This window comes from Mastomys coucha, unplaced genomic scaffold, assembly GCF_008632895.1.
Source record: "Mastomys coucha isolate ucsf_1 unplaced genomic scaffold, UCSF_Mcou_1 pScaffold20, whole genome shotgun sequence".
NCBI classification, from domain to species: Eukaryota; Metazoa; Chordata; class Mammalia; order Rodentia; family Muridae; genus Mastomys; species Mastomys coucha.
The window spans coordinates 18,659,654-18,679,048 of NW_022196903.1; the positions used below are offsets into that span (position 1 = coordinate 18,659,654).

Consider the following 19,395-nt stretch of genomic DNA (forward strand, 5'->3'; position numbering starts at 1 on the left):
CTTCAAGGTAAATGCTGACAATAAATAGTTCCCAGATACATAGAAAACAATAACTAGTCCTTGAAAATCCAGGGAAAATGTTCTCTAGTGGAATTAAACATCTGACCAATTAAATGCCTATCCCCCGAATGGGCTATTATTAAAACAGACTGAATGCAAGTGGAAATATCTTAACTGCTTCTCTTCCAAATAGAAATATATAAAACATGAGGCTAGAGAGATTATTTTGTAAGAAACAAAAAATTTTAATAAAAATGTGTGCCTGAAACTAGTAGATAAGATGCATTATCAAAATTATATTTACAAAATTCTCAAAAATTCTGTATCTGGTTATATAGCAGTCATATGAAATTTGAGAACATAAAGTTCAACTGTCCACGCTAATCCAGAGTGAAAAACACATTCATCTTATATTTGCTTTAAACCTTATATAATTAAGAATATCACTGTTGCTTCAATGGGCATCAGGCCTTTTCCTCATTAGCTCATTTTTAACTGATTATATTTTCCTAAAGATGTACGCTTATTATTCCAAGAATTAACATTAATGCTTATGTATAAAATAGGTAAAAACAAGGATTATTAAATGTAAAGAGAAATGATTAGAATTACTTTACAAACAAGGCTTTAATTTGATATTTACCGTTTGTGTGTGTATGTGTGTATGTGCACGAATATATATTTCATGCTTGTTAACTAGTCAATTAGGACAAAAGCAATTAATTTCAAAGTTATACCTGAACCTTATTGACATAATGATCTTCTAGTCACATCTAAGCATCATTTAAGTATGAGGACTTTGTTCTTATGTACAATAAATAATTTGTTACTTCAGAAATTTACATGCTGTTGGGATTTAGTCTTTGGAAACATTTCTTGCAATTATAATTAATTTCTAAACAAGGTAATATCTAATTTTACATTTAGAATTACAGCAGTTACATTTATCATGTAAGAATGGTTTTGAATGTTAATTATGGACAGACTAATAACAAAACACTGGTATCAGTTTTGCATGTAGGAGGGAGAAAATGCCAATGGGTAAGTTATCCAGCAGGCAACTACATTTTAATGCTGGTGTTTTGCATTAAATGAATCCTTGTTTTCACATAACTGTTTCAGAATTATCTTTTACTAAGTGAATGTTAATACAAAAACCAGACAATTTTATTAGTTATCAGTAAACATTTGTAACAATGATTACAAAAATTTCTCCTCACTTCAGTGCTTTGGTTTTGTTGTTTTAAAGAAAGGGTTGCACGTATCCTGTGCCAGTCTCAAATGGCCTATATGGCCAAAAGTGTTTTTGAATTCCTGATCTGTCTCCCAAGTGACCAGGCACTCACTCTTGTGCTGGTCATGTGGGTCTCAGAGATGAACCTAGAGTTTTGTGCATGTTAGGCAAGCACTCTATTGGCTGTATGTATACCCCCAGTACCACCTGAGAGTTTTAAGTCATTAACCTGATATTAAGGTTAATTTGGATATTCAGATTCAATGAGACCTAGATTATGTTGTTACACAGACAGGCATAAGAATGCATTCTATATGATTAGTTACAGCAGGTTGTTTCACAGTAGGCCATGACAATTTGGTAAAAAGACCAAAGCGTTTCCCATTTGGATGATGAGCATGGGTCTCTGGCAGATGCTCTATGGTGAGTTTGAATGACTACTCTTGTTTCAACTGCCTGATGACATCATGATCGGCGGTGATGAAGTACTGCTCACCTGGCAGGTAGGTAGGGTTTCAGGTAAGGAACAGTGAGAGAGATGAGGCAGGAAAGGGTTTGCATCAAGATTCAAGGGGATAAATAGTACAATGCACAGTGAAACACTTTCAGTTCTCCAACTTCATTACTACCAAGTACAAATCAAACAGACAAAATACATTGGTGATGTGAACTTGCCTTTATCTCCACCCACCCCCCACCCCCACTAATGTGCACTGTATAAGGCCACCTACTGAATATTATGGATATGAGGTAGCCTTCTAATCTAGGTTATCAGTAATCAATGACAACTAGCTACAATCAAGCCTTGGGGGAATAGTTTAAGGACTTTTAAAAATGAAGGCAAGTAATTCTTGGGTTGTCAACAATCTTCTACTAAGTCTTGTTGTCAAAAGAAACATTATGATTCTTAATTGCAGGATGTGAACTCTGCACCCTACACTGGGCAAGATGTTTTGCTTGCAGAGTAACAGACTGTTCACTACAGTCCCGTCTGTACTTTCCAAGAGAGGAGGAGGTTCAGGGAAGTGAGGTTACCTCTCCAAAACATAAGAGGCCAGACACTTGACTTGAATCTGGGTTTCCTATAATTTGAAGCCAGAATTCTCAAGTACGCACACCTTACTTGCTTTCTTTTTTACTTTCTTAAAAAATGATGAAGAGAAAATAAAGTGCTACTCAGCCCTGGGAGTGTTATCTGACTAGCAATACTGTAGCAAACATCTTAAACATTCTTATTTATACCAGATATTTCCTATATTACTTATGCTAGGTGGAAAACTTAAAACCTAGCATGTTAAAAAACAATGCCTCTCATCCACTTACTGAAGACATTCACAATGAAAGTCCTAAGACCTTAATCTTTTTTAAAAAATATTGATTGATTGATTGATTTAATATATAGAAGAGGGTATTGGATCCCATTATAGATGGTTGTTTATGAGCCACTATGTGGTTGCTGGGAATTGAACTCAGAACCTCTGGAAAAGTAGTTAGTGCTCTTAACAGCTGAGCCATCTCTCCAGCCCCCCAAAACCTTTTACATACCAGAAGTGATATATTGACAGAAGCTCTGAGAGAAATCTTAAACCAGTTATAGTTTATGAATGGGTTTTTGTAGCATTAGAATAATAGTTTTTATTTAATTACTTTATACATATGAATATTTTGTGTGCACGTGTGTCTGGATGCCTGCATGGTGCTCATAGAGGCCAGAAGTGTATGTTGGATGCCCTGGAATTGGAGTTATAGTTGTGAGCTGCCATGTGGGTACTAGGAATCAAACCTGGGTCCTCTGGAAGTGCATCCAGTGCTTTTATCCACTGAGCCACCTCTCAGATCACTATAAGAGATACTTTTTAAAGAATAAAGATTATAGACTTATTAGAATTCAACTATTCCTTCACTAGGTTCCCCACTATTTTTGCAGGGCCAGCCATGACCAGATCCCTTGAGCTTTGCTTCAGCCCTCTGGGTCTTGCTCCTTCAACTCTGTCTTTGTCAAGTACCAGGAATACTACTATTTATGGATCCTTTCACATTTCTTTTTGGCTCAAGACACTAAATGATCACATCATTACACCATTTACAAGTCAGACCCTTTATATTGGTCTATGATATGATCACTGATTCTGTTCCTCATTTGTGCACCCTCCCCTTCCAGCCTCTTAATTAGTCTCACTGTCCTATATGAAGAATTAACTTATCATCTTCATAACTTTCTCTCCCACCCCATGACCACTGTACATAAGGCCACTTGCTATTATGATGTAATTAGGAACTAATTATTTATTTCTTGCCTCCTTACCTCTGGTATCTAACAAGCTGGCTGAGAGACTGTTGCTGTTCTGTGTAAGCATACTGATGAAAAGAAGGGGTGCAACTCAAAGTAAGATCCGCTGGAGAAGGTAAGAGAGCACAGAAACTGCTGCCTATCTGAAGGCTAGGCAATGCTTGTCATTCCTTAGTAGTATTAGCAGAGTTTAAATGACTTGGGATATATGTATCACAGAACGGTATAATAGATAGCAAGTTTTGTAAAAGGCAAACAGGAGCAGGGTCTCAGCTGAAGCACTTTGGGTAAAAACACTCTTAAAAAGGGAAGCATTTGTTTAGACTTAGAAGAAAATCTCTAGTGTTTACTTGTCATTTTAGGTATGTTCAAATTAATTTACTTTAAATCTCAAGAAGGTAATTCTTCTCCTGAGGTATAAAAGGGAAAAATAATGATACATCTTTCACATTGTTAAAAAAAAAAAAGACTGGTTAAAATGGTAATTTAAAATTCTAACATAAATGAACAATTTCCTGGCCTGAATGTTAACTGTGGTTTAAGTCTATGGCTGACAAGTGTTAAAATGGTATTGAGAAGAAAATGTACTATCATGGATCAACATTTAATATCCACATTTTTTGCTTCCTGGCTTGTGTTAATTGAAGTAAACAGATTTCAACAAAAGCAGAGTACTCTGTGAAAGAGGCTTGAGTCACAAGCAAAGCCTGAAACATAGATTGGAAGTGTACATCTTTTTAATTATGGGTGAAGTCAAACTATGATAGAGAGTGCCTTCTTGTATTGTAAGCAACTAAATAATGAATACAGTTGTGTCCATGTTCATCATATTTTAAAGATTACTAAAGGACAAAACTTATACACTAGAACTTTCTGCCACTGACTGAATCTGATCTCCCATGTGGCTGGCTACACATCATATTCGATATTCAAAATAACTAACATACACATACACACACACACACACACATCTGTATACATAGATACTTACATGAACATAATATCTGCATACAGGCAATGAAAAATACTATTTATTTGAAATGCAGATCCATTACCATAACTCATGAGAGTTATATAATTTTGATAATTCTCTTATGGAATAAGATATTTTCAACTTGTAGTATTAGTCAACATGATAGATTATGACGTTGCATGACACCATTCTTGAGGAAGAGCCATAAACAAATGTCTACTCACCCGAGTCAGAGAAGTAATAACAGACCAAACCTGAGTTTTATGGGCCAGGGGTTATTTACAGTAGCAGAAATAACCCAAAGATAGCCAAAGGCACCAAAAAGGGTGACAACTCACAAAAGCTGGAAAAGTAGACCACACCACACAGCTCAGCTTGTTGGAGACTGTCTCTTTCAGGCAGCTCAGATGGTCTGAGCCTCTTCAAAGAAGCTAAGCTTGTCTGAGAATATCTCTCAACAGTCCTTTTCACTTAAGTAAGCTCGAGGAGTGAGAGACCTAATGGATCTGGTCAGTTTCAGGGAATTCCTGAGGCTTTTGAGCTGCTTATTCCCTAGGCTTAATGAGAGTCCCTACAGAATGGAATGCTTTTCTTTCCCATAAAACACACTTAGTCTCAACAAGCTTCCCACCAAGGTGGAGGTTTATCTTCAAGGAAATGGCCTCACAACAGTGATTAGAAGTAGAAAAAATATTTATATACAATAGATATCTTGTCTTGCCATTTTTCCACCAGTAAATGTAAACTACAGTTTAAGGAAGTTAACTTAAAAACCATAACACAGAGAGCTGGAATGATGGCTCAGTGGTTAAGTGCACTGGATGCTTACCCAGAGGTCCTGAGCTAAATTCCCAGTAATCACACAATGGCTCACAACCATCTATGATGTGATCTGATTCCCTCCTGTGTCTGAAGCTCTCTGTCATGCAGGCATACATGCAAATAAAGTGCTCATATACATAAATAAATAAATCTTAAAAAAATACCATAAGAGAGGAAAGAAAGGAATAAACAATATTATCCAGCTTTCTATTATCTGCTGGCTTCTAGAAACAGAGAAAACAGGTTAGAAATAAATGCCTACAAAGGAAAAAGTCTAATTACTTTCCAGTTTTAAAAAAAGTCAGAGAGAAAATGTGACAAAAAGGGTTACAGCATTCAGTGTTTAGGTAGAAAAGAAAGTTAAGCATCTAGGCAAATACTCAGATATGGATGGGCAAGAAGTACAATTTCACTTTCTGTATTTGTGAAATTTGCTGTTCATACATTCTAGACTACTGTTTCATAGTCAAAAAAATTTCCAGAGGCCAATAATACAAATAAAAAATAATTTTAGCATGCTTAAGACCTATTTGTGTATAATTTTGAGCACTGATGATTTGATCTCTATATTTTCCAAAATACTTTGTGAGAGATAATGATCCCTGGAGGTACTCTAGGAACACAGGATGGACAGACCCGAGCTACCTTCTTCTGTATAACACAAATCATGCGGTCCGCTTTGAGGTTCACAGTAAAATTGTATGAAGTATCTGGGATGTCTATTGGCAGTGGAATCTGTTGAACTTTAAGCAGTACTTCTAAAAAAAAAAATCACTTAAGTAAGGGTTTCTTCTTAATTACTACTTAAAAATCACCACCTAGCATCTAAGACCTCAGGTTTTGTTTCTGAAAACCACTGTATTCTTCATGGCCATTTCCAGTTGTACAGCTTCTAGGTACTTGAGGGATAAGTGAGCCTTAAATCTCCAGGCATGGACAGGGACCAAGTGCTTGGAAAGCATGGGTTGAATGAGCAGGCTAAAAGCAATGTTATTTAGAAAACAGATTAATTTTATCAATGATATGAATTTCTTCCTACAACCCATCGGGTAAGTCTGTGTGTCTTGGTTTGGTGAATTATGGTTAAGAGTTTATTTGCAAGCAATGAGAAGGCAAATGTTATAGTGTAGGGTGCTTTGGGTTTCCTACAGGCTTCCTGTCACCTGCATTCTCCTCTAAGGAATGTATGACATCTTACTTTCCCCTAGAGAGAGTGAGAAGGGAAGAGACAGCTAGAGGGTGGTATTTCTGAATTGTCAGTTCGGCCTGCAGCACAGCAGGGAAAGCCACTTTGCACTTCGTGTATTTCCCACCAATATCCATTTGTGAACAGAATGGAAGGGACAGGAAGGCACAGTGCGAGAATAGGAATGGTGGGGGATGAGGAGGACAAGAAACAGTAACCCCCTTACTTTCTGAACCTGCAACACTTCCTATTGTTTCAATCAGAATGGCCTAGCATTTGGATGGGTGTGCATTACTGAAACAGTGTTGTTTCCTCTTCTGAAGTTATATTTATATCCACCCCTTCTAACTGAGATGGGAGAAAGATATTCTGTAAGAAAAATTGTGAAGATGAAAGTTTGAAATCATAATCCTTTCTTATTCTCTTTTATAAGAGCTGTTTACTTTTTTCGAATTAAATTATAATTATGTTATTTACCCTTTCCCTTTCCTGCCTCCAGTGCTTCTCATGTAAATCCCAATTCTCTTTTTTTACAGAGACCATTCTCTTATAATCCTTTCTTTGCATTTTGTGGTACATTCTGATTTCTTGGAAATTGTGAACATTAAAAAATAACTCTACAGTGGAATCAGGAATTACAGTTTTTAAAGACACCAGACTTGATGGAGTTTCTAGGTTGTGTAAAAGACAAAGAAGTATTTGTTAGCTAGTTTATCTTGGGAACACACAAGGAAACTTTTTTTTAGACTAATTCAAACTAAGAACACTGCTGTACACATTCTAGAATTCAAGAGAAACAAAATGCTAAGAGAATTTGAATTAAAAATAGAAAGAAGATCGCTACATAGTTATTTGATATCTATCTTCATTTGTCTGTCTGTCTGTCTTACTATCAATCAATCAATCATTGGCTCCCTTACATTTTATATTATATTTTAAAATATAATGTGTTTTAAGTATCTTCATTAATAGCTGGAGACATGGAATTCAGAAAAATAAAAAGAAGGAACAAAAATTTCCTATAAAATGCCAATCAAAAATAACTGGAAGTACTATCGATATCATTATAATTTTTCTATAAATCTACAGATATATTATTCAATTATATTATTCTAATGAACTTAGTAGCTATTTCACATATCACTTAAATATTCTAACATATCTTTTCTAATGGAAAAGCATTTCATCAGATGGTACATGCACGTAATTCTCTTTTAGAACCAATTTGTATGTTTCTCCTAATTTATATACTATAATTCATATTTTAATAACTAGGTTTGTACTTTAGGTTCTTTTTTGTTCTTGAGACAGGGTTTCTCTGTGTAGTCCTGGCTGTCTTGGAACTTACTTTGTAGATCAGGCTGGCCTTGAACTCAGAAATCCACTTGCCTCTGCCTCCCAAGTGCTGGGATTAAAGGTATGTGCCACCACTGCCCAGCATACTTTAGGTTCTTAAATCATATATATTTCTTTGGGAAAAGTCTCTAGAGTATATGCTAAGTTAAACATGATATACTTGATTCTTTGATACATTGTAAAGTTGCTTTTTTTTTATATAGCCCCTGAGCTATGTGTCTAGCTAAGGCTGGCTGGCTGGTTTGCTTGCTTGCTTATTTATTTATTTATTGACTGATTTATTATATGCAAGTATACTGTAGCTGTTTTCATACACATCAGAAAAAGGCATCAGATCTTATTATGATGGTTGGAAGCCACTATGTCATTGCTGGGATTTGAACTCAGGACCTTTGGAAGACCAGTTAGTGCTCTTAACCACTGAGCCATCTCTCCAACTTCTGTAAAGTTGCTTTTCAAAGAAAGCAAGAGAGCCTTACAATCTGACCTGTAGTGCTTGAAACCATTAATTTTCTTGCAGCAGTATTAACAGTAGTCTTTATCATGTTATAATTATTTTAGGTTTTATATGTTAAAGCTAAATTCTTTTCAATATAAAGTTCTATACTTAAAATGACAGCCATCTTACTATGTATTTCTAGTCATTTTCATGGGCCATAAAATCACTCCACTGAATTCAATTAACACATTTAACTATTAATTCTACTAAGTATTGCCATAATGATAAATGGTTTTGAGCATGCCACAGTGTCTGAACATGGTCCATGACTGAAGTTGTGTGACATTTCTGGGAACTTGAGACAAACCTCCAAGTAACCAAGACAAGAGTCTTGTATCCTCTGTTCCTCCAGGGCATGGGTTTTTCTAGAATGTGCTTTTGGCTCCTCCCAGGTGTAGGAAACAGGAGTGGGGTTTGCTCTAGATTATCCATCATTTTACTTTTGTTATTCAAAAATGTTTCCAAGTGTGGGTTGCCCTCTTGAGTGTATACAGCCTAAACTCATGTGAACTTCATTAATTTGGCCTTGAATAACCCCTAGAATACCCTCAGAATATAAACTGTCTGATGCTTTGAATAAAGTTCGTTATTCAATGAGGCTTTAGTCCATCTCAGTTTTAGGCCCCAGGTTTACACTGCCAACTAGAGTGGTAACATCACATCACAGTCATTCACTTACACACCACCTGTAGATGCTTCCACACAACAGTGCTAGAGTTTCCTTCAGATAATTAAAAATATATCCCTTTTCCTCCCTTCTTTCCTCCTGAACCAAGTTTGTCAACTCATTAGTTATAAGCCAAACTAAAAATATTAAACAGAACATGTTGGCGATAAAAAGAGGATTGAAATACGTTACTTGACTCATGGTAGATAGATATGTTACTTGACTCATGGCTGAACAAAATTATCTGACAAAATATCCTGAAGGAAGAAGTGTTTATTTTTGGTTTACAGTTCCAAAGGATACAGTCCATTGTAGAAGGGAAGTCACGAAGGCAAAGGCAGGAAGTGGCTGGTCACCCACAGTCAAAAACCAGGGAACACTTGCACTCAGCTCACTTTCACCTTTTTGTTCAGCACAGGACCCAACCCATAGTGAGCACCCACGTTTACCCTAGGTCTTCCTGACTCAACTATTGTAACTGAGATAGATAATCGTCCACTGAAATGCCAGATTTTCTTCTTTGGTGCCTGACATACCACCAAGGTGTCAATCCATCATGCTGTCTGACATTAGATATCTATTAGTAGAAGATAAAAGGCCTTCTAGGTGGGAAATAGGTAAATTAGAGTATCGGAGAAGAATAGAAAAGAGAAAGTGCTTAAAAGTACAACAGTACTCTATCTAGAGCATGATTCTTCTTCCTGTCTCAATCACAGTAAATCAAAAGAAATCCACAGTTACTTCAAATTAGCACAGATGGATGACAGATCCACACAGCAACTATTGAGAAGGAATGAAAAGAGATATCATACATAGGTATATTATAACGAACCTACCTATCCTCTCACACTCGCTCGTAAAAGCTCAAGCAGAGAACAGAATGTTAATTACATTCCAAAGCAATAAAGATAGTCAGGAAAATTTGCAATGTCTTCAATTCTGAGAGAAAATGATCGGCAGCATATCACTCGATACATAGCAAAGCTTCCTTTAATGGGCAGGGTGAAAGAAAGGAATTTCCAGGTAGAAATATTCATTAACTATGGGCTCTCTTACAGGAAATTCCAAAGAATTACACCTTAGGGCATAGTAAAATTGTTTCTAATTTTATCAATCAATATAAGCAAATATTTATTATAAAATATTAAAAATAATACCTAACAATTTGTATGGTAAGAAAACAAATTATACAGCTGGAAACCATATGGTATAATCTCACATGCAAGGAAGGCAGTGAAGAGCTAAGGAAAAGTTATCTCATCTTGCATGAAAAGCCAAAAGTACAAACTCATATGAGAGAGATAGAAAAAGAAAGTGAAAATAATTGTGTAAATAGCTTTAACACAAAATCAACACTAGTTATGATAAAGATCTCCAGTAATGTTCACAGGAAGATGGGAGAATTTCAAGATTGACTGTACATAGTAAAACAGCATCAAAACAAAAAGCAAGACAGACAGATGTAGAAGAAGGCATACTAGCAATGGCAGGTCTCCATGTACCATGGTTATAACCCCATATATCTTACAGACACAATTTGAAAAGGGTTAGAAGACATGAACCACATAGATTCTGCTTGCACTAACTTCTTTGAAGTAAAAAAAAAGCAACAGGAAACATTTACAATTTTTGAAGCATCTTTAGAATTTCGATATTTGACACATACTTAGCCATAAATAAAATCTCCACAACTTTTAAGGTATTGGAACCTCACAGGATCACATAATAAAATGAGGTCTGAGCTCAATTCCAAGAATATGATGAATGATCAACATTTCTTGAAGGGAATCTTAAATATTTCCTACATAGAAAATTTCACATATGCCATAAAAGCAACACTTAAGAGAATATAGGGTCTCAGACTCTTCGTTCAATGTATCTACTATGAATTAGCAAGGTAGGAAAAAATACCTCAAAATAAAGGAATGAACAATTAAGGGAAAGAAAAAAATCCATGACAAGGAAAGGACAAGGAAGTAAACCTTTGGGGTGGAAGGGAGATGATTAAATCTGTCAAAACCAACAACTGCAGTAACTATGGAGGGCAAAGAGCAACCTTGAACCCATGCAAATGTGAAAATGAAAATTAGCCAGCCATCCAATACTGCATTAGATTAAGGATTTCTAGATGGAATGTATATTGTGATAAATGATTGATGTCATCTCATTGAAGAGGAAGGAAGATAAGCTGCTGTCCCATTGAATACTGGAGAGCTATTCCCTAGGATCAGAGAGCTGGGATTGTATTCCTTAGTGAATAGACATCGAGTGAGATGCTTCATTGTTGGAGAAAGAAGTGACAGATAAGCATGAAAGATAAGCTAAAATGAATGCTCTTGTCCTGGGTGAGCAATGGCGACCTTGTTTTTGTCTATGGTGTACTTGATGTATCTATCTAATGCACACTAAAACACCCCTGTCTTGCTGGCTCTTTCATCCAGTGCTTCAGAAGAATCCCAAAGTTGCCCAATGTGAACAGAAAACAGGAAACTGATGGTTTCCTCTGAACCATTTCTGACCTCAGTAATGGTTCCCCAAGATGCAGTCTGTCTCCCTACCTACTTTCATGGTAGGCTTCTTTCCTCTAGTGTTATGCCTTTGTTAATCTTCCACTAGGTCTACAAGGGTCCCAAACAACATGGTGGAAAGGAACTGCTAGATTCAGTAAGTAACTTCTGTCTGAAGCATTTTTTTTAAATATATAGAATGTTGTGACAATAATGGTGGTCAACATTCATCTGAGCACTTAGTACTTCTATAACAAGACCCCTAGAAGCTCATGGACCTAACTCAGCCTGCCTGGTGAAAAATCTGAAGGACAAAACTTATCCATCATCATAGCTCAGCCACAGTTGGATGTTCCCAACAAGTAACATTCATACAAACATTTTAAAACTCAAAAGCATCTGAAATCTAAAACACTTCTCGTCCCGGCCATTTTGTGTAAGGGGTAGTAGACTTACACAGTGTACATAAAAGAATTGTGACCCGATACCTCCATAATATCTGATGATAAACAAATTGTTGACATAATTTTAATTGATCTATTTTGGAACCAAAGCAAGTAGGTATCATTGCTTTTCTTAGATGTGTAAACAAGTAAGAGGTGTGGCTTAGAAAGATTAGTACAGGTTGTTCAAAGCCAAACGGCTGGTAGAAGAGCCAGAGTCAAGACTACAGATGCTTTGATTCCCATCTAAGTGCTATTAGGACATCTCATGTCTTCCCTTTCACCCGAGCTTTTTATCTTTGTATTGCCTTTATCCTGCATCATGTTGAACTAGGTTGGACAGGTAAAGATAATGCTGAAAATTTGGGATCAGAAGCAGATTTAGGGATGTGCTATATTTTCTCAGAAAATGTAAAGACATCACATGATTCATATGTGAAAGGCATTCATTCATAATACCTTTTAGCTTTATGCATCTAATACACAGGTTGGAATCTGTCAGATGAGCTGTATTTTGAGGGAAATGCTGCTTATGGCATTTGCTCTTGCTTCCACCTCCTTGGAAGCAAGCCTCTGCACTTAAGATTCAGGTGATGTTTATATCTGATTTTTTTTTTTTGATAAAGGTTTCATGTATGCTGGCCTGGAGCTAGCCATATAATATAGGATGATCTTGAATTCCTGATCCTCTTGCTTCTTCCTCTTATGTGCTAGGATTACAGTCTCACAGATCATTTCTTTATGCCATATACCTATGCCAAGTTTAAGAGGTAGTAGTGGAAATCTTACGATCCTCTTTGATTCACTGTCTATAATTTTACTAAAATGGGTATTCTTATCTCTGGAATTAGTGTGGAGAGGCAGAGATATAATGTCTGAAATGGCAATCAAGGTGAATGTTAGGATCTATGAAGAAAGAAGCATCAAAATCTGATGATCTGACAAATGCCCATAGGAAAAAGGATGGCTTTTATATGTACTACAGTCGCACTGTACACTTTTACCGCCTGTTGAAAGCCAGCACATCAGGGCTCTCCTTTGAAAATCTCGTAGCAGATCCCAGGTGGCTATACTAAAGGTAGAATTATGGGTGATTATATTGTAGGTCTTACATTAAATTGGGACATAAAAGCCATTTTATGCTGTGGTTTTCGTTTCGCCACCCTTGGCTTGAGATACAAAATTGAGGCGTATAAACACACATATCAGCCTCGAACTTTGCCCTTAGGATGCATTGTCTCTCGCATCTGTGTTCACCTTCCCGTCGGCCCTCTCTGGGACTGTCATTGTGAGAGGCTGCGTTATTCACGGGTGTGTGTGGTTCTCTTCCTGCAGGAGTGGGCTCGTTTCTGTCCTTGACTCACTTTTTTTCTTTCTTCTTTTCTTCCTTCTGTCTTCCTCTGTCTTGGTACCAGCCAGGCCCTTTCTGTTTGTGTCTATTCTTTTATTTCAGAGAGCTATTCAGTGAAGATGTGGCTCACAGAATGCACACACCCAGCAAGCACTGCATGATGGGAATGTGCTCCCTGAAGGAAAAACAAAACAAAACAAAACAAAACTCACTCCAGACACTGCTGCTGTCCTTCACTTCTGCTAATAACAAAAGGCGAGCCATCTTCCTTTTGAATTTGTTTCTCAGAGGCAGTTTTCAGGTAATGAACAAAATGATTCTCTCTGTGTCTTGACAGATGCAAGAGTGATCAGAAAAATGCCGACGATAGACAGCAGGAAAGTTGGGACTCGACACTGACACAATTCTTAACAGAACTCTATACAGACAAACATCAGGTGTGGCAGATGTGCACCATGGTAGTATAGTCTCAAGAAAGAAGTGACTGCACTAGAATATCCTATTAGCCAAGAAATTAGCAATATAATCAATCACACACATGCTGCAGTATTTCTGCTTAGCAGGAGGTAGAATGGCTGGACTACAGGAATGTTTGCATTTCTCCTTCCTTACAGCTCACACCTTTCTCTGCTGGGTGGTCGGGAAAGTGGACGAGAATAATAGCAGTTGATGCTGACATGGCTTCTCCCTGACCCCTCTGTTTTTCACATCTAAGAACTCTGAATTCCAAGAAGGTTCAGTTGTCTTCCAATCCAAAGAAGATTAAAAATTTCAGAGCCAGGATTCCAGTAGACATGTGTGGCCCATATTCTTCTTTGATCACAGGAGTAGGGCATCTCCACATGGTAGTTATTGGGCTGCAAACATCACAGACATGCAGTAACTCTCAGCTTCTTTCTGATAACATCTAGCTTGAGCTGAAGTTTGAACTTTCACTTCCTTTTTCTCCTTTAAGTTGCATTCACCGAGATTTTGAATCAGAGACCGACTCACTGTGTATATTTTAACTTTTTATAAAGTGGACTTAATGGGAAAATTGAATTAAATGTGCAGGGATATATAAACACATTTTATTGCAAGTTACATGACCCAAGAAGCCCACACCCACTCTAGAGTGTGGGCTACTGTTCTCCTATATCTCTCTTTCTCTCCTTTCCTAATGCCCTGCTTAAATATACACTAAATTCGTTTCTTAATAAATGCTAACTTGGCTTCATAAAAATTACATTAACATTATGAAGAAACAATAGTTTTGTAGAATAAAGGTAACTATAGCAACCTCATATTCAAATCAGGTTCCCTCTTAGGCAGTGCAAACACTCCTAGGTACTTCAGGAGCTTTACATTAAAATACTATCAAACACACAAATTTGGGAGCCTCATTAGTTGAATATCTCACTCGGTGTTTGCAATTTAATTCCACTTTTCAGCATCCATAAGTAAAGTAATCTGATTATATAATTGTCTTTGGGTTTGCTTCCAGGAGATCTCTCTACACATCTGTGAGTGCTGCCCAACTCTGGGATGAATCTCAAGGCCCAGAGCCCAGGAGGCATTGCGACAGCTATGAGATAGTAAGTGGCTTCAGCAAAAGAGCTCTTGACATTGGGCTGTCAAGGAACAGCCATCAAAGTCCCCCAAATCAGCTCTCCATCTTCACATGCACTTAACAGAGGGTTCAGTTTGGGGAAACATAAAAAAATAAATAAAACAACAACAACAACAACAATACAAATAAACTACAATTGGTAACATTTTCCTATTATTCAAGCAAGCATGGGCCCATAAACAAGTGAGAACGTGAGAAGACCCCTCCAAAAACTAAGAGCAATTTTATTTTATTGTAGACTGACAGAGGCCAACAGTAGAGATTTTAGCAAAGTTTCATTGTATCCACAATATACAAAGCACTGCATTAATGAATGAAGAGAATAGGTTAGTGACGATAACATTTTAAATTTCAAAATATGACCTAGTAGGATAGAGGCAGGATGCATGTCTAACACAGGCACACTCATGAGAAACAGCTCAGGAAAACAACAAATGAAAGACTTTTAGAGTCTGAATGAGCTATATAAGGCATTTTACAAGAGTTTTAGGAGGCCTGACTGGGAAAGACCAGGAGAAAGGGAAATATCCCACAGGCTTTATGGGTAGGTCTCTATGTAACTTTGTAAGACAATGATGGAACAGGATTGACAACATGGATCAAAATTTATTTTAACTTACTAATAGAATGGGAATTACTTAAGAGCTTTGGAGCAGTACATGGTAAAAAGTTAATGTTTAATTTTGAAGGTGTTTGATAGGTCACTAATAGGATCTACCCATGATGATCTATACAAATACCAATGTATCTGTGAAGGCCAAGAAAGAGCATAAAATCAAAAGGGTCAGGATTAGGAGAGATAACTGGAATTAAAAATGGAGAAATTTGTGTAATATGCACATAAAATATTGACAGTGACAGCAACTAGGTCTAAGGGAGAAAATAAAAATATCAAATTTGATGCCATGTGGCCATTAATGGAAGAGATATGGCCACAAACAATGAATTCCTTTGTTCACTGGGTGTTTATTAAACAGTTATATTAGGAGGATTTGCAGCCATGGACAGGAACTACAAGAGTTTGCCTAAAAGCTGGATGAAAGCTTAAGTTTAATTTTAGATATGGAAGGTTGACAATGTTAATAGAACATTCCAGATGCTAAATATCTGTGGGGGCCTGTAGCTTTGCAGAATAGTTGGGTGGGAATTATCCAGAGGTCACACTAGCAGCTTTGGAAATGGAAAAGAATACGAGATAACAATAAATAAATAAATAAATAAATAAATATCTTCAAAAGATGAAACCCAGTCTTGAAAACTGAGGTAAGAAAGATGTTGCGCCACACTTAGGAATCTGGAGGACCAAAAAGTATTGGCAAAGGGATGGCTGAAGTAAGGTATAAAGTAATTAGCACATGAAAGTATGGGTGAATGAAAAAGTGAGGGCCTCAAAGCATAAATGACTGGAGAACAAAGGCAGGTGCAGGCAGAGGGGAGGGCACACATAAGGGCAATGGTGAGAGAGGATTGATGGAATCCTAGATGTAATTTTGCATGTAGGTTGAAGGTGTTGGCAGAACATTCCAGATGTCAACTGTTAGTAACATAGGACCTCACAGTTGTCAGGATAGCAATACTTCAGACAATATACATCAACATTCTTTTAAATATTAATATAACAGTGTTTAAGTGTTTTACAATTTATAGTACGCTTCGTTCCCAACAACAATTTATGAGTCTGCTTTTCTTATAGATGGTTACTCTGGAAAACATGATGAAATTTCAACCCCAGACATTTAGCTACTAAGTATCTATTTGAACAAGGATGTTTTGAACTCTGAGTTCCTACGCCATGCTGTCAATAACCTGTGGGAAGAAAAAAAGAAAGAAAAAGAAAAAAGAAAGAAAACTGCAGAGACAAGACACAGAACTATAATTAAATAGGTCAAAATGGTTGGACTGTATTGTACCTCCGTTACAGGAGGAGCCTTAACAAGCTGCTCTGGACACAAGTTTAGAACAATAGTGCCATGGACAAAATTTTAAGCCCAGAGGCACAGGGATACTGAGGATTACATTAGGTAATTTCTTTTTTCTGTCTCAGTGAAACAAAAGGTATATTCAATGGCTCAGAATTTTGATGCAGGGTATTTGCTCCAAAAATCGAAGTTAGAGAAGGGGCCGGGAGGAGTCTCTGCATTGAGTATGGTATCTGATCTTGCTTTAACAGTGAAAGTTTACTCCATAAAGACTAAGCAAAGATTTTTAACCTTGCATCATCCTGACAGCAAACCCTCCTGCAGGGATACATCTGCACGACAATAGGAATCATCTGGACACTTAAGCTATGCAGAACCAGGTGGCACTGAAGAACTGAAAAGGCAACTTGCACTCTCATGGATATGTCCTCTGTCTCTCTCTTTCTCAAGTGCTTTTGCCAGCAAAAAGAAACATAGAGTGCAGCTCACCTAAATCAACAGCGTATTGATGTACATTTTTCCTTTGTGTGATTCTTTTTCCCCTATGAAGAAGTACCTGCTATTTACAATCCGTTACTAGGTGATAATGGCAAAGCACGTCCCCCGCCTTCCAGGCAACCCTATACATTTCACTGTGTATTTGCAAGTCAAAATACCTGTTGCCATGCACGTGAGAGGCACAGAATGCAAAGCTGTAATGGAGCAGGGTGGGGTCAATGACAGCACCGTTTTCTGAATGTTCCATCAGTTCTGTAAGGTAGCAGAGATGCCTGTGACAGCCTCTCACTCCGTAGCGGGCACAGTACTCATCTAACACAAAGACTTGGCCTGGGCTAAACCATCCCTGCAGGAGAAAAGAAAAAGACATATGTTCCCTTCTAAAGACTTGCTTTTCTATTATGCACATACAGGCGTTGTAAGCAGCAGCCTTAGAGTGTCTGTGGCTTGTGCTTTGTTAGTGGCAGCTGTAAATGTTATTTTTAGATGGAATGTATCAGTTTGGGAAGTGACCTGAGGCACCCGTAAACCCTGTGACTATGTGTGGGCACCTTGCCCCTCTCTACTGCCATTCAAAACTAGTCAAATTTTATTCACAAGTTTTATTTACATTTGTCAGTCACAAAGAGTGATACTCCCTAAACTCTGATCTCTTTATGAGTTGGTTAACAAAGCAGATGCCTGCACCAAAACTGACCATCCACTGGAAGAACATTATAACCTAAACTAAAAGCAAATTTCAGTAAATCTACCTGTGGCATGCATTTGTGTGCTTATATCTGGAATATCTTTGTCACTCTGCTCTTCCGTGATCATAAGAGAGAGTTTTCCATGAGTGGTTTCTTGTCCTTCTTAAATAAGATCTTTTCTGAGAGACTGGGACAGAATGGAAACAGCTAGTTTTGGTTAATGCTGGAGGGAGGGTAAGGTTAGCTACAGCATTGTCATAAATATGCCAAACTAATCTAGATTAGTGGATTAGATTAAAATTATAACGTGAAGAAGAGCGTTTTAAAATAAGCAGAATAGCTACTAAGGAAGAAGGGGACAGATTTCCAGGAGAACAGATTCATAAAGGAAAGGGAAGGGATGTCATCCAACCCTAGTGTTGAGACAGGAAGGCACTCAATGGGGCAGCAATATTACAGACACCGGGTAGTGACTATTTAGAAAATCCCACATGGCACACATTATGGTTCACCTTAAATCAGAAATGTGAGCACAACAGAGAAAGACATTTAGTGAGTTCGGTTGACAAGCAGCCTCACTCTTTCTCCGAGCACTGTTGCTAATCACATCGTACTCTTCTCTTAGTGTATATGAGACACATGATAGCATTTTTCTCAGACTTCTCTTCCTTGCCTTTTCTACCTCCTTGCCTCTGTCCCTCCCTCCTTTATTTTTTAAGACTCAGTCTTGCTATTTAGCTCTGGCTACCCTTGAACTCTCTGTATAGACCAGGATGGGCCTGAACTAAGGGACCTGCCAAATCTGCTTACCTCTGCTTCCCAAGTGCTGGGATTAAAGGTGCTTGCCATCAACACCAGCTCTATTCTCAGACTCATAAACAAATTGATAAATTGTCAATGTAAGCTCAACAGTTCATACATTTCTTTGTGTCCACCAGATATCATCAAAGACTTGAGAATACAGTATCTGAGAACTGACATCAAAAAGACTATAACTTACACTATGAGGTTATTATCCTTAGTATCCATGAGAGTCAACCAGTGATAGGACATGTCATTTATTTCAACAATAAATAGTTATTAGCCTATATAACTTTAATCCTCAGACTCTGTGGTATCAAGAAAAATATAAATTATTACATCAAAATCTCACACTACATTCAACACATAACAGGTAGCAGTTATCTACCTAAATTATCTCTGTTTCTACCCTTTTGTCCCTCTACACCTCTGTCTCTCATTCTGTTTAGCATACCCCATCATATTGTTAGGTTTTTCTGTTTCTTCCCCGTAGAGCTCATGTTATCTTAGGCATCACAGAGACAGGTGCAATGTAGCAATGCCTGATGAAT

The 19,395-nt window shown here is 37.4% G+C and overlaps 1 protein-coding gene across 24 annotated transcripts in view; it reads right to left on the bottom strand.

The window, feature by feature from the left end:
- Window positions 1–19,395, bottom strand: part of Cadps2 (calcium dependent secretion activator 2) — a 529,581-nt gene that overhangs the window by 122,187 nt on the left and 387,999 nt on the right. For all 24 annotated transcript variants that reach the window (XM_031381287.1, XM_031381283.1, XM_031381275.1 and 21 more), the window contains one exon: window positions 17,513–17,700. In XM_031381287.1, coding sequence (XP_031237147.1) covers window positions 17,513–17,700 — 188 coding nt within the window. The remainder of the gene's footprint in view (window positions 1–17,512; window positions 17,701–19,395) is intronic.